The 15,138-nt window shown below is 63.9% G+C and overlaps 1 protein-coding gene across 7 annotated transcripts in view; it reads right to left on the bottom strand.

The window, feature by feature from the left end:
- The window catches only part of MED16 (mediator complex subunit 16), a 25,350-nt gene extending 10,212 nt beyond the window's left edge, over positions 1–15,138 (bottom strand). For 4 of the 7 annotated variants that reach the window (XR_005019319.1, XM_036847485.1, XM_036847483.1 and 1 more), the window contains exons 1-15: positions 14,914–15,138; positions 13,673–13,817; positions 13,349–13,490; positions 12,674–12,781; positions 12,229–12,398; positions 9,341–9,772; positions 8,568–8,673; positions 6,394–6,549; positions 5,405–5,616; positions 4,440–4,646; positions 3,257–3,467; positions 2,714–2,847; positions 2,341–2,533; positions 1,626–1,842; positions 396–479 (exon numbers count right to left, since the gene is read on the bottom strand). Coding sequence is in view for 6 of the 7 variants with exons in the window: in XM_036847485.1 (XP_036703380.1) it covers positions 396–479; positions 1,626–1,842; positions 2,341–2,533; positions 2,714–2,847; positions 3,257–3,467; positions 4,440–4,646; positions 5,405–5,616; positions 6,394–6,549; positions 8,568–8,673; positions 9,341–9,772; positions 12,229–12,398; positions 12,674–12,781; positions 13,349–13,490; positions 13,673–13,817; positions 14,914–15,101 (2,705 nt within the window). In the remaining variant the exon portion in view is untranslated. Of the gene's footprint in view, positions 1–395; positions 480–1,625; positions 1,843–2,340; positions 2,534–2,713; positions 2,848–3,256; positions 3,468–4,439; positions 4,647–5,404; positions 5,617–6,393; positions 6,550–8,567; positions 8,674–9,340; positions 9,773–12,228; positions 12,399–12,673; positions 12,782–13,348; positions 13,527–13,672; positions 13,818–14,913 lie in introns of those variants that run through there. The other 3 variants (XM_036847488.1, XM_036847487.1, XM_036847486.1) reach the window with 3 other exon arrangements.

Genomic DNA, 15,138 nt, shown 5'->3' with positions numbered 1-15,138 from the left:
CCCACACTGATCTAATTCCTCCACATCCTTCCGTCCCAGTTCAGATACCACCCCCCACCTCCCTCAGTGGACAGAGGAGGGGTTGTGGCTCTGAGTCCTGGCTCAGCCCGTCCCTAGTGGTGTGACCCTGGGGTCGTCTGGCAGCACTCGGGGCCACGTTTGCAAAGCACAGCACTGCTGCAGTCACTCCTTCATGTCTGCACTTGTCAGGTCACTGGGAGCCCCTCAAGGGCAAGCTCGGGTCAGCCGCTCACCGCTGGGCCACCCCGGCCCTTTATGAAGACCGCCTGGGGCACCCGCTCAGCAGCCCCACAAGGGAGGCACTCCAGGACCCCCGTTCCCAGGCGGGAAACCGCCGGTGGCAGAGCGGGCCCGGCGTCTGCTGCAACGCTCACCTGGTGCAGGCCTTGCAGGCCTCCGTCGGGTAGGCGCCCAGGTGCAGCCTCCGCAGGTGGTCCATCTTGGGCTGGCCCGGCGTCCTGACGGAGAGGGGCATGGGAGTGGCTCGGGGGCGTACACGCACGCATGCGCACGCGCACGCACACGCACGCACGCACACACGCACGCACACGCCAGCACAGGTCCCTCTCCTAAAGGCAAAGCGTGCGTGACGCACGCTCGCCGGGGAACAGGGAGAGTCCGCAAGCGGGGCTTCTATACGCCCTCCGCCCACAGACCCCCGGCCGGGGTCGGGGTGGCGGCCCAGAACCGCCGCGACGTCTGAGAGCCTGGCACCCAGAGCCCGTCAGAGAGGACCTGGGGCTGGGGCGGGGCGGCCTGTTATGCTCGTATCACACGTTTGAAAACTTCTGAGACTGTGAAACCCCTTGTGCGACCAGCCACCTCTCCTTGTGAAGTTTTTTCTGAAACCCAAGCACAAACCACAGCGTGTGATTCATCAGGCTGTTCCTCCCACGGAAGAAAATGCGGAAGGTGGAGAAGCAAGGCTCAGAGCGCTTCCCGGGGAGGCGGGGACGCGAACCTCCGCTTGGGGATTCATCGCTCGAGCACCATTTCAGGCAGGCGGCCTGTGGGGTGCTGGGTTTGGGTCCTGGCCGGCTGCCTCCTGACTGCATCTCTGAGGTTCAGATTCCTCGTCTGTTAAATGGGGACAAACCCCCACCCCAAGGCACTGCTGGGCAGTCGTGAGCTCACTCAGCAGGGGTGGGCTGTCCAGACCCCACACATTCCAAAGAATGGCTCCTGAGGTCACCTTTAAGCCCTGGGAGGTCTGCCTGAGAGGGTTCTGATTCCCTGGGGCCTCCGGCCCCACCAGGCAGTCCAGGCTACAGTGCGATTTACGGTGGGGGACTGGGGCGTCAGCTTGAGCTCTGAAAGGGCTGGAGCCCAAGTAACTTGAGCTCTGAAAGGGCTGGAGCCCAAGTAACCAAGGTCAGCCACGTGGGCCCTCCAGGCAGGCGGTGACAGACCAGAGGGAAGATGATGTCACCCAGACAAGCGAGGGCACAGATCAGCACAGGCTGAGGCGACTGGATGGAGGGAAGTGACCAGGAGGGGAGAGAGGGTGGAGGTGGGGGAGTCTCGGGAGCAGCACTGAGGTCAGGCTGGAAGGAAGCAGCGGACACAGCACGTGCAAAGGCCCCGAGGCAGAGACGGGCACGCACCTGATGAGGCCGTCCAGCTGCAAGCTGGTGGCACTGCCGGGCAGAGCGGGAGGCTTGCCGAAGTGCAGACGCAGCGGCTGCTTGGGCTGCAGGCGGCTGACGAGGCCGTCGCTGACAGGCAGCCAGTCCAGGCTGGGGATGAGCAGCTGGCTGGGCAGCAGGCAGCACTCGTCAACGAGCGCCTCATCCGGCTCACTCGTGGGGCCCTCCTCGCGGCCTGCGGGGAGGGGACCACGGGGACATCTTGCTCAGCAGCCCTGCCCAGAGCGCTGCCCACCCAGGAGGCATCATGGCCTCCTCAGAGCTCACAGAGCACCAGGCGCAGGCCCCAGCCCTGCCCCGACTTCCTGAGTGGCCCTGGGAAGCTCCTTCCCCTTCTCGGGCCTCAGTCCTCTCCTCTGTAAAATGGGGACCCACTTATTCATTTAAAAAATATGCAGCAAACACTGGGTGCCCTTCCTGGCATCACAGATGTGACAACGATAGAGCCTGGCCACAGAAACACACGACCTGGTGACACAGACAAACAAGTGCCTAAGAGTGGCTGATGTTAACGAGGACACACACTGTGCCTGGACCTGTGTTGGGTGCTGGGGGAACAGTGGGGGCCACGACAGAGCCAGTTTGACCTGTGGGAGCTTATATTCTGCTGGGGGGACTCAGCCAGGGCTTGTATTTTGGTGGCGGAACGACAGTAGAGAGCTGGGCGTCTTACAGCAGATCCAGAGCTTGGTGAGCAGGCGGAAGAGCAGGGACATGCTGTCCTGGGTGTCAGAGGTGGCCGTGTACACAGGCAGGCAGCTGGGCTTCAGCAGGCCCCAGATGCGGATGACGACCATCAGCTCCCGCAGCATGCCCAGCGACGTGCCATCCCGCAGGAAGCTGTGGCCGGGCCGCAGCGGGGAGCCCTATGGGGAGAAGGGCTCAGGTGGCTTCCTTCAGCGTGTGCAGCATCCTAGGACCTCAGCAGGTCCTGGGGGGAGGGGTCTTCTGGGAGGGGCAGGGGCAGGGAGGTGGGGCTTCAGGGGACAAGGCCAGGGGTGGGGCTCCTGGGTGGGTGGGGCTTCCAAGCAGGAGCGCGGGCGCACCTGGTTGGGCAGACTAGCCAGCAGGTAGAGCACGAAGTCGCCCACCCACTGCAGGAGCTGCTGCAGCGCCTGGAGCGTGTTCATGTCCAGGACGAACTCCTCCGTCTTGAGGTTGATCATGACCTTGTCAATGTCTGGGAGGGGACAGGCAGTCAGGGGCAGTCAAAACCTCACGTGTGCCCATCAGCACGCACGGTGAGCTGGGCCCACCCCCACAGGCCGACGTCGTGAACAAGCAAATGAGGGATGGGCCTGGCTGAGCCTAGGACCCTGGAGGGCGGGGTTGGAGGGAGGGGCTCTGGGTGTCCACCGCTGGCCTTCAGAACGCTCTGCCCGCCCCTCGGACCCCCTGTGCCAGGCACCCTGCAGCTCCCGCCGGCCTCCAGGCCTCCACACAGGCAGTGCCCCTGGTGATGCCATCCCCAGGCTGGGTCATCTTTGTTCCCATTAACGCCCACCGTGTGTCCCCAACACCCCACACATGCGCGACGGCCGAGGGGTCCTCTGCAGCCAGGGCAGCCTGCAGGACAGGGCGGGACCCACCGACGTCCGTGATCTTGGCGCAGATCTCCGTCAGCCGGTCGCCGGGACTCTTGTCGGGCGTGTTGAGCACGTGCGGGCGCAGCAGCGACTTGAGCGTGGAGCTGGCGGCGATGAGGAAGAGCTTGGCGTGGTACTCGCACACGCGGGTCACTGCGCAGGGCGACAGCTTGCAGAGCGAGGCCTTCATGGCCAGGATCCGGGTAGAGAGGACCTGGGGGGTGGAGGATGTGAGTGGGCGGGGCATGCGCCTGAGGGGCCGTGGAGAGCCAGGTGCTGGGCCAGCCGGGCAAGCCGCAAACCCTCTCTGGGCCTCGCCCTCCTCATGGCGGAACCAGGTAGGAGGACCTTCCTCACAGGATGGCAGGGTCTCAACCTGCGGGCGCGTGTGCCCCAGGGGCCCGAGGGCCACGCCTGGGACACCTCACGACTGGGGGCGCTCCTGGCATGAAGTGGGTGGGGCCACAGATGCAGCTCCACCCCCCACAGTTCCTGAAACCTGTTGTCTCCCAGGATGACTGGAGGACTTGAAGCATAAAGATGCTTGCATACAGGGAACCCCCTGGTGGTCCGGTGGTTAGGACTCTGCGCTCTCACTGCAGAGGGCCCAGGTTCAATCCCTGGCGGGGGAACTAAGATCCCCCAAGGCATGAGGGGTGCGGCCAAAAACAAAAAAAACAAAATTGCTTGCACACAGCTCTGCCCGATAACAAGAGATCTGATCACTCCTGGCGTCCCTGGCTCTGAACCCAGCTCCGTCCTGTGCTGTTCCCCGGGTCATGCTCCCGGGTCAGGCCCAGCACTCTCACATCTCAGCAGGTTGCTAATGGCAATGGGAGCTCTCCTTCCTGTTTTCTCCTCAACGGCTGGCCCAGAGGACAACTTCAGATTCTTAGCAGCGCTGACCTCTACAGCTACCCCGCTGAAATCGGGGTGGGGGGGCTCTGGGTTTTACAGGCGCGCCACCATGGCGTCTGAACGATCACTTCTCCGTGGCTCGCCCGTCTGTAAAACTCCCGTTTACTGCTCTTATCGCACAAGCAAAGGCCTCCAAAGCCACCCAGAGGCAGGCGGCGTCAGGCCCACAGCCACGCACTCCTGGGCTGAGGCAGCAGTGAGAGGTGCGCCGTCTGGCCTGTGGTCACCCTGACGGAGGGACCAGGCAGCAGCCAAGGGGGGCGGGCACCTGCTGCAGCTCGGCCTTCTGGCGCGTGTACTCCTCATGCAGCTTCTCCACCAGGCTCTGCACCATGCTGGGCTGCACGTGCAGCAGGATGTCCCACCAGTCGTAGCCGGTCACCATGCAGTACTCCAGCAGGAAGAGCAGGTGCCGCAGGGCCAGCCCCGCGTCCAGCGAGTGGCCCATGGAGGGCGAGATGCGCAACATGCTCAGCTGTGGAGGAGAGGGCGGGGCGTGAGGGGGCGGGGCCCGAGGGGCAGCTGGGGGCAGGGAGGGCACGGCCGGCGCGGGGCCCAGGCCTGCCCGCTGTCCTGTCACATGGGAGGGCTGCAGAGCCACAGCCCAGCCACGTGGCGTGAATGGGGGCCACAAGCCCCAGGTTTCCATAGCTGTGGCGATTCCCACATAGGGTCTGAAAGGCCTCCTAGCCGGCAGGGCGCCTGTCGGGTGACGGGGCCTGCAGGTCCACTTGGGGAACCCTGGGAACACAGACCTCGTGCTCCCGAGAAGCCGAACCCACCACCCAGAGACACCGAGGATGGGGCCGGAACAGAAATCACAGGGTGCCCGACAGCAACTCACAGGAGCCCACTGTGGGGGGTGGGGGGGCACGCGCACGTGGGTGTGAGTGTGCGAACGTGTGCACGTGTGCGAACGTGCCAGTAGGACAAATGTGAGGTGTGAGCGTACAAGGGTGTGAATGAGCGTGCAAACACACGGGCAGGTGTAAGCGAAAGCGTGAGTGTGTGAGAGTGGCTGTGAGGCTGCCCGCCCTCCTGCCAGGCCACAGACAGATTCCCCTGGGAACCAGGAGGCCAACTCGCAGAGCACCTGCTGCGCACCGGGGGCCTAGGACTCCTTGACGTCAGAGCAGCACCCTAAGGGCCCCCACTTCCTGAGCGCGGGCCCCCCCCACAGACAGCAGCACGGGGACCCCGCCTCACCCTCGGTCCCCCAGGGACAGCACTGACCCTGCCGTGGTTGTCGATGCCCACGAGGGCCAGGGAAGTCCAGGAGAGCTGCATGGCCTTGAAGTGGACGGCGGGGCCTGTGGTCCGAGGGCGCTTGATAGCCGGCTCGTCCACGGAGCGCGGGGCTGCGGAGCTATAGAAGATGGCCATGGTCTGCAGCGAGAGCCGGTGCACGATGTGGACGCTGCCGTCATGGAAGGCCAGGGCCAGCCCTGGGGGCACGTGTAGGGTCAGGCGGCCGAACCCAGCTCTGGACAATGGGAAGGGGCTGCCACCACGCCCAGCAGAGGCTGTGCTAAGGAGCGGCGTGAGCCCCGAGCCACCGGGGTGCACCACCCCCCAGTGGGGTCCAGTCCTGGCTAACCGGCCCCCGAATCGGTGGTGCAGACCGCACCCTGTCTGGGCACCTCTGCCCCGCTCCCCTGCGGCCGGCACTAAGTTTGGCCAACGTGAGGCAACAGGTGACTTCCAGGAGGACAAGTGGGAGGGGCAGGCGGAGAGGACAGCAGATGGAAAGGGCCTGGGCCTGATGTACACAAAGGGCCTCGGGGCGGAACGGAGGCCAGTGAGCTCAGGGGCTCCTAGAACCCAAAGCCCGTAATCCACAGCAGGGGGCTGGGGGGCTGCCCTGGGCCGGCACCAACACGGCCAGCCTGACTCACCCAGGGTCACAGACGCCAGGGCCCAAACCCAGAACCTCCACATGAGGTACTACAACGGGGGTGGGGGTGGGCATGGGAGGGAAGCTTATCTGGAAAGTTCTCCCCAAGTTCCCAGCCTCCCCTGTGGACTGCTAACAGCCCTCTACATAGTAAAGAGTACAGCTCGACGGTGGCCTCACAGCCCTTTGAGCCCATCAGATCCTGAAAGCAGCACCCTCGGCCCCACTGGGACTGACGTGAGGCCGGGGGCCAGGCTCCCAGGACCCTGTGATGGAAGCCCAAGCTCAGGGCCCACCCCCTTCCCCCCGGGGCTCTGAGACACCGTACCGAGGCCGGGGTAGAACTGGGTGTCGCTGGCCACCTTCAGGTCAGTGTTGGTGAGCGAGATGGGGAGCTTGGGCAGCGCCACGGCGGACACACGGTCCAGGTCGTTGGTGGCTGACAGGATCCGCCATTTGAGAATTGTGGGCTGTTTGTCACCAACTAAAAGGAGGTGGGGAGGGACAGAGAGCAACAAAATGAAGACAAGACAGGGGGGTGGTGGTAGGGTGAACTGGGAGATTGAGATTGACATATATACACTAATATATGTTAAATAGATAATGAGAACCTGCTGTATAAAAAAATAAATAAAATACAGAAAAAATTAAAAAAAAGAAAACAAGACAAACACGACAAGGGTGGACCTGACCCAGCACCCTGCCCCTCCTGGAGACCCAGCGAGCTCACGTGACTGGGGGGGGTAGGGCAGGGCACCCTAAAGGATCCGGTCCTGGGCCTTCACAGGAACAGGAGGAGGCGCCCGCCTGGGCCACGAGGCTGTCAGGTGGCGGGGGCAGCTCCACCTTGTCCCCTCGAAGAAGCCAACGTGCTGAGAAGGGAAACCCACCCCCAACCCTGCCACCACACAAACCCCAAAATTCCCCAGGGACTCGGCCGGCTTACGCGGGGTTCTGTCTCTGTGGTCTGAGAGGTCCTGGGTGGAACCCCAGCTCTCCCCATGAGCTGGACCGAAAGGTGGCCAAGACGGGCCCCTCCCTGCGCCCACACCCTCGGTGTGATCATGAAGCCCCCCAGCAAGGGGTGGGGTGGTTCCCGTCAATCTGGGCTTGGCCCCCGGCGCTGCGGGCGTGATGTGAGCAGAGGCTCAACAGCGCCCGTGCACCTAGACTCCAAGGTGACACTGAGGTGAGCCCGGGCGCCCAGCCAGCGGCCAGCACCCCAGCTGCCCTGGGGCGACAGCAGACACAGGGAACCAGGACGGAGCAGCGGAGGCGGCCTGGCCCAGCACCCTCCGGGCTGTGGTTCTGAGCCAGAGTTTGGGGCTGGTGTGTGACGCGGCAAAGCTGGCTGCGACGGCACGCCTCTACCCACCTGCCCTGAGAGCTCTTCCCTGGACGGCCCAGCACAAAGGGGCTCTTGGCAAACGTCACCCCACTGGGAGCCCGAGGCCCAGAGAGGGACGACGCTGAGCACAGCTGTAACGGCGACAGCTGCGGCGATGCCCAGGGAGGGAGGGCGAGCGGGCCAGGCACCCACACCCAGCCTGGCGGCCCCGGACATTCCTAGCTTAGAGGGGAGCGGCCGCTGTGAGAGGGAGAGCGGCCGCTGTCAGAGGCTGAGCTGCTTGCCCGAGTCCACCGGGACCCACGCGTCCACCCAAGTCAGGCCGACCCCTGGAGCACGGGCTGGACGGTGGCTGGCAGAGCGGGGGCCTGAGGGGGAGGATGGGCGGGCGGGGGGCACTTAGGGCAAAGGCAGGGAGGTAGGACAAGAGGCAGATCCAAGAGCCCGCAGGCCGTGCGAAGCTAGGACGAGGGGCGGGGTGGGGGGAGGAGGTGTGGGTGAGCTCAGCACAGACCCTGCCGGCACTCGGACATCTGCATCAGAACAAGGCTCTACCAGCTGACAGGGGTGACGGCCCTTTCGCATGAGATGTGGTCCCGCTTGTGACAAGGTCCCAGGGTGTGCGTGGGGGCCATGACCCGCCTGACGGCCGCGCCCACAGCTACTAGGACAGAGGAAGGACGAGGGAAGGGCTGGGACCCCTTGCGGCTCTGCCACCCCGCGGGGTCGCTCAGGAAAGGCAGCATGACCTTCTTCACATTTAGTTCCTCTGAGGCCACATCGAGCAGCTTAGGCAACCACCTGCGGGCAGACGGAGCCTCAAGGGGCCTCTTGACACGGCCCCTCGGCCACTCCAGGGCCAAAAGTGCTGCCATCAGCGGGAACACGCCCCGTGTGGCTGCAGGTTCACCCCCGGCTTCCAGGGAAGTAGCTTTTCCGGCTTCCCAGCCACACAGGTGTCAGGAGGGGGGCCAGTCCCGGCGGGGGACTCGGGGCTCCGCGTGGGTGTGGGGACAGAGAGGGAGGGAAGGGAGTGGCGGGCACGTTATTGGCAAACTCAGGTCACCCCCGCGCCCCACTCTACCCGAGGGCTCCCAGAGGACCCCAGGTTCTCGGGAGGCTGCGTGTCCCTGGCTGGCCGGAGCAGGACTCACCGGCGGGCGAGAGCTGCTGGAAGATGTTGTTCACAGGGAGCCCCTCCTTGCGCAGAGACCAGCACTCCACCACGCTGCTGGTCTGGCTGGACGCACACAGCAGCACCTGGGGGGGGCGGGCGGCTCGGTGAGGGGCCTGGACCAGCCCCTCGGCCTCTCCGGGCCTCCGGCTGCTCCACGGGGCTCACATCGGCACCCGCCTCACAGCCACTGATTCCGACCCAGGTACACCCAGCCGGTGCCGCACCTGCCCCCACGACCCCGCCTCCCCTGGGGAAGGCAGTCACTCAAGGCACCCCCGGCGGGAAGCAAGGGGGCCGGGGAAACATACTGGGACTTCGTGAAGCTGGGGGCTGATCAGTGCAAGGTTATGAGGGGACCCCGGTGCAGCTGGCTGAACCTCGCCCCCAGAAATGTCCCCATCCTGGTCCCAGGACCTGTGGATGTGTCACCTCACGGGGCAGAGGGAACTTCGCAGGTGGGATTAAATTAAGGCCCCTGAGATGGGGATGACCCTGGATTCATGGAGGGCCCAGCGTCACCACAGGGTCCTTATAAGAGGGAGGCGGGAGGGTCAGAGGCAGAGAGAGACGGGAGATGCTGCGCTGCTGGCTGTGAGGACGGGGGAGGGGCCACGAGCCAGGGATGCAGCGCCTCTAGAAGCTGGAAAAGGCGGGAACCGATGCTCCCCTGGAGCCTCGGAAGGACCCGCCCTGCCCACGCGTGGGTTTAGCCCCGAGCTATCCTGCCACGGGGTGGCCGGGCGGGCACACCTGCTCTGACATGTCTCGGGCCAGGAACTTGAGGTGGGTGATGGCGGGGAGCCGGTCCCGGCGGTTGAGGTCAGTGGTGCAGCGCATGAAGAGCGAGGGCAGGATCTCGGTGTCGATGCGGCACTTCTCATTGACGACGCTCACGCACACCTTGTAGAACTGCACTGGGGATGCGCTGCTGCCGTCTGCCGTGGCCACCACGATGTTGCCGCCGCCCGTGAAGGCGATGTCGGCCAGGGCCACGCGACCACGCAGCCGGCACAGGCTCTCCGTCGAGGTCAGCACTTGCCCGCTGGGCTTGAGCAGGGACACGGTGACCAGGCCGCTGACCGTCACTGCAATCCAGCCCTCCATGGGCTTGCCCCCAAACAGCGTGAGCGATGGCGAGAACTTGACTCGGGAGAACTTCTCGCCAAAGCTGGAGGCGCCCGACTGTGGGGGAGGGGGAGGGGTCAGCTCGGGGCAGCCCCGGCCCCGGGCACCTGCTTGGCCTTCAGGGGTCTGCCTTTGTGACCCCAGGACGCCCTTCTGGGAGTCGCACCCTTGGGAACATGGAGGAACCACGTGGCAGAAGCCACGAGAACATGAACTTGAGTTCAGATCCTGCCTCAGCCACTCAAGCACTGTGTGACATGGGCCTCTCTGACCCTCAGTATCCTCATCTGTACATCCGAGGACTGTGGTGAGGATGACACGGCTCAACACGCGCAGGACAGGACCCACCATGTTTTCCTCACAGGGTCAGACACTCAGTATTTTTGGTTTTGTGAGCCAAGTGGTCTGCTGCAACCACTCAGCTCGTTCCCTGCGTCTGCAGCAAGGAGAAGCGGCCGCCAGTGAGACTGTTTACAAAGTGGGCGAGCGAGCGGGCTGCAGTTCACAGACCCCGGAGGTAAAGCATTCCGGCTGTGCTGCAAAGTACAGCTGCCGCTGCTATTTTACCTTTCCAAACCAGGTTTAAGTTACAATTAACGTACAGCAAAACCCACCTCTTCTCGGCTTTCGGTTCAAGGAGTTGACAACCACCCCATCGTGGAAACCGCTCAGGAACGTTCCCACTCCCCTCGGAGGGGCCCTCGGGCCCCCAGCCAACCCCCGCCCGGGCCCTGGTTTCTGTCCCCGGCTGTGCCTTTCCCGGCGTTCCACCCGGGTGGACCCGGGGGCAGCCTGCGCGCCGGGTTCCTTTCAATCCGTGCAACACGTCTGTCACTGAACCAGCACGAGCTGGAGACTAAGCAGGGCTCTCTGGGCAGTGGGAGAGTATGTGCCCTCTCTGTCTGGGGAGCAGACCCACAGGGCCAGGCGTCCAGGGAGGGCAGGACTGACCACGGTCCCAACAGAGTCTTCCGGACGTGGAGGTGCCCGCAGTGTTGGAAAGAAAGAAGCAAAAGCCCCCAGATGACCCCCGAGGAGAGACGCTGGCAGTTTGAAAAAGCAACGTCCCACAGAGAGAAAGGTCCAGAAGGTTAGGCAGCAAGGCCTGCAGTTAGAATCCCTACCAAGGGGAGAGGGGATAGACGCCTGACCTCAACATCGTGGGCTTCGAGAGCCGTGTGCATGCCCGAGCGTTTTAAATGAGCACATACGTCTTTTATAATTTAGAGACAAAGGTATCTGGTAAGAAGAACAGTAGCCCTGATGTTCGCAACAGTGTGGACAGACCTTGAGAACACGACGCTAATGAGAGAAGCCAGACACAGGACACATGGTGTGTGATTCCATTGATGGGAAACATCCAGAACAGGCAAGTCCACAGGGACAGACAGTGGGTTCATGGTTGCCAGGGGCTGGGGTGGGGAAGGGGAGTGAGGCTAATGGGGACAGACTTCCTTTGAGTTGAAAGGAATGGTCTGGGGCTTCCCTGGTGGCACAGTGGTTAAGAATCCGCCTGCCAATGCAGAGGACACAGGTTTGAGTCCTGGTCCGAGAAGATCCCACATGCCACGGAGCAACTAAGCCCGTGCGCCACAACTACTGAAGCCTGCGCGCCTAGAGCCCGTGCTCCGCAACAAGAGAAGCCACCGCAATGAGAAGCCTGCACACGGCAACGAAGAGTAGCCCCCGCTCGCCACAACTAGAGAAAAGCCCACACGCAGCAATGAAGACCCAATGCAACCATAAATAAACAAATAAAGGAAATAAAGAAAGAAGATACTAAAAAAAAAAAAAGGTCTGAAATTGACTGTGGTGATGGTTGTACTAGCCTGTGAAGATACTAAGTAAACCACCAGTCTGTATACTTCAGATGAGTGAACCATACTAAGCGACTTGTATCTCAATAGAGCTGTTACATGAAAAAAGAGAACAGACAAAGGGAAGGCAGCTCGCACCCCCTGCCCCCGCCCCCGCCCCCGCCCCCGCCCCCGGCGGCCTGGAGCCAGCGCGCATGCACTGCTGTCAGATGCGGACAGTTAACTGTCCCCAGGCCCTGCACCGGGCACAGGGAGCAGACACGGGGAAGGGATGGGAGAAAAGCCACTTCCCACAGCACCAACCCAGGAGGGGCTCCTGGCTCTGCGGAGCAGCGGCAGAGCAAGCCACGTGCGCCCCCGCGGCCCCACCGAGCCCTCTCAAGCCTTCTTGCACTGAACCCTCACCACGGCCAGCGGCAGCCCCACTTGATGGTGAGGAGAGCGACGGGTGAGGCGTGGCATCGCGATCTGAGTTCAGCACCCTGCACCCAGGCGGCTCCCCTCTCGAGGGGACGCTGGGCTGAACCGTGGGGTACAGGCAGGAATTCTGAGATCTCACCACGTCAGTCACACGGGGGCTGCTGGCCACACGGGTGCTGACCCTGCACGGCAGGTGTGAGCCGGGCCCGGGCGAGGCAGACCAAAGAGTGCTGGTGACACAAGAGGAGGAGCCGCGCCCCCAGGTGGGACACCCACCTTTTCCACGTGCAGGGCCAGCTTCACACCGTTGTGCAGCCACGACAAGGCCACGATGGGGTCCCCCTCCACCAGGCTGCCCACGGGGCTCTCCCAGCTGTTGGCCAGGTGGTCGGCCATGCTCCAGCACTTGATTTGCCCATCGGCATCAGCCGACAGCAGCCTCGAGCCTGTGCGGGGTCGGGCGGGGGGCAAACCCGTGTCACAAGCCCCCCCCCTCACTGTCCATCAGGGGCCGGGGTGGGAGAGGCCGGCCTGGGGGCAGTAGAGCAGGGAGGGGCACAGGCGAGTCCGGAAAGGACTCTGGACAGCAGGAGTGGGCAGAGCAGGGCCCGCAAAGCCACAGGTCAAGGCTTAGAGTCCCAGCTCTGGACACCGGGGCCAGGACCAGGAAAAGAGCGAGCAGGTGGCCCTGGGAGTCAGGGTCAAGGGGAGCTGCCCTCACCTGACTGGTCCCACTCGAGGCAGGTGATGGCTTCGCTGTGCTCCGAGCGGATGGAGTGCACGTCCCAGGGGTGCTCGGTGTCCAGGACGTGGATCATGCGGGTCAGGTCTGTGAGGGACGGTGCGGTCAACACGGCAACAACAGCCGGGTGCCTGACGACCCCCCCCGGGGGCATCGGGGAGGAAGCAGCAAAGCCCCGGCCACGGGGACTCAGGAGCCGCTGCTGACACGCCGGCGGCCGGAGTAGAGATGGAGTGGCCCATGACCCTGCCTCCAGTGGGGCAAAGGAGACGTAGAAAACGGCACCGGAAGAAAACAAACCCCAAATGCTAACACTGGGCGTCTCTCCATGGAAACTAACGGCTGGTTCTTTCCCTCATCCTAAGTTTCTGTGTTTTTCTAATTCCCTCTCCTGAGTGCACGTCACTCAGTGGCAGAGACAACACAGGCCCGGCTGGCAGAGTGCACCTCAAAGCCAGGTGGTGACACGTTTGGTCTGGAAAACTCAGGCAGGAGCCTCAGCAAGCTGCATGGGGCCACCCACCCCTGGCCCCGGCCATCCCACGGGGTGCTCCCAGCACCCCCGGCTCCAGGCCCTCTGAGCTCCTCACCACCCCTCATCTTGGAGGAGGAGACCCTGTGGGAGCCGGTGGGGGCGGGGGGCAGCTGGCGCACCCTGGTCATCACTCCGCAGGTCCGTGGTGAAGGCGATGAGGTTACGGCAGGACCAGGTGCAGGCCAGGGGCACCGACGGGCAGTGGGTGCTCTTGGGCCATTTCTCCCACTCGCAGATGTAAGCCAGGTCCATTGTGCCCACCTGCCAAGGTCACACACGGAGGACAGTCACCAGCTCCTGCAGTAGGGAGGACTGGCTTGTCATCGATGTTCACGCAGCACCTGCAGGACCCCAAGGGCAGTGCTGGACACTGGGCTAGTGCGGGGGACAAAGTGGACTCAACCCCTGCCCCACACGTGGCGGGGGAGCTGCATTTTACTCACGCGTGGCCAGGGAGGCCTCCCTGGTGGAGGTGTGAGGGATTGAGGCAAGCAGCCTGAAGGAAGAGCATTCCAGGTGGACGGAAAAGCCAGTGCAAAGAACCAGAGGCTGGACTGAGTCTGGGCACTCAAGGAGTGGCATGGGACCCTGAGGGGCAGGAAAAGGGTGAGTGAGGGGGCGGGGCAAAGTAAGGGTGGGGAGGGGACACGACAGGTTGTGCAGGGCCTGGGGGGTTTCACCCTGAGGGAGATGGCAGCCCCAGGAGGGCTGAGGCCTGTTTATGTTTCACAGGCCACTCCGGCTGTCTGGAGGGCGAGGCTGGGGGACAGGGTTGGGGTGACTGCACTGGTCCAGGTGAACAAAGCTGGGGACAGTGCAAACTGTGAGGAGCGACAGGGTAGGACCCGGGTCTATCCTTAAGGAGGAGTCCACGGACATCCAAGAGCACCGGTGGGGCTGCCTTTGACAGAGACTGGGAGGGGGCCGGGCAGCAGCTTGGTGCCGGGCTTCCACAGGTAACTGTAACAACGGGAACGGTGAACGTTTCCTCAGCGCGCTCCATGCGCCGGGCATCGATTAAGGTTATTTCTTTTCACCTTTACCAAAGCGCAGTGAGACTGGGAGTACGATCGGCCCCGTCTTCCTCAATCACGACCCCCAGGCCCCAGGCTTCTTCAAGCCCTGCCCGGGAACACCGAGGCCCCGCCCACAAGCCCCTTCAACAGTCTTTAAGCTCTGCCCCCAAAGCCTTCCGGCCCCGGCCCCTACAGTATTTGCTTTCCACACCCCACTCCCAATTTGCCCCTTGTGTCCCCAGGCCCGGCCCAAACTCTGTTTTCATCCCAGGGTCTCCCAAACAACCCCAAGGCCCCGCCTCCATACACCTGGCCCACCAGGTCGCGCCCCCAAGCCTCCCCACAACGCACCTCAGGCCCTCCCCGGGGAGGTATAACCTTAGGCCCCGCCCCCGATCGTTCCAGGCCCCGCCCCGATTTCCCCCTGCTCCGGATGCCCCGACCCCCGGGCCGCCTCAGGTCCCCCCAGGTTTCCGCCACGACCCCCAGACCCCGCCCAGCGCACTCAGGCCGCGTACCCAGCACCCTTTGCTCTCCAGGCCCGCCCTCTGACCCCACAGGCCCCGCCCCGGGCCCGCTAGTTACCGCCTTCCCCGGCCGGCGCTCCCCGCTGCCGCGGCGCCGTCCGGATCCCGGCCGACCGCCCAAGCTCCCAGCCCCGCACTCACCGGGCCGGCCTGTGCGCCCAGCCGAGCGGGTGGCCGCAGCCTGCACTCGCCCTAATGCCCCGGCTCCGCCGCCGCCATCTTCCCAGGAGCAAAGATTCGCCCGCGCAGCGCAGCCGCTTCCCGGAGACTTCTGGGACGGCAGCGGCTCCGGCTCCGCCCCTCTTCCGGTATAATTTGCATGCGATCATGGATTCCCAGCAGCCACCTGAGTCATATTTGGTAGAA

Source organism: Balaenoptera musculus, chromosome 3, assembly GCF_009873245.2.
Source record: "Balaenoptera musculus isolate JJ_BM4_2016_0621 chromosome 3, mBalMus1.pri.v3, whole genome shotgun sequence".
NCBI classification, from domain to species: domain Eukaryota; kingdom Metazoa; phylum Chordata; class Mammalia; order Artiodactyla; family Balaenopteridae; genus Balaenoptera; species Balaenoptera musculus.
Note: the sequence above shows the minus strand (reverse complement) of the source record. Positions and strands in the feature narration are given on the sequence as shown.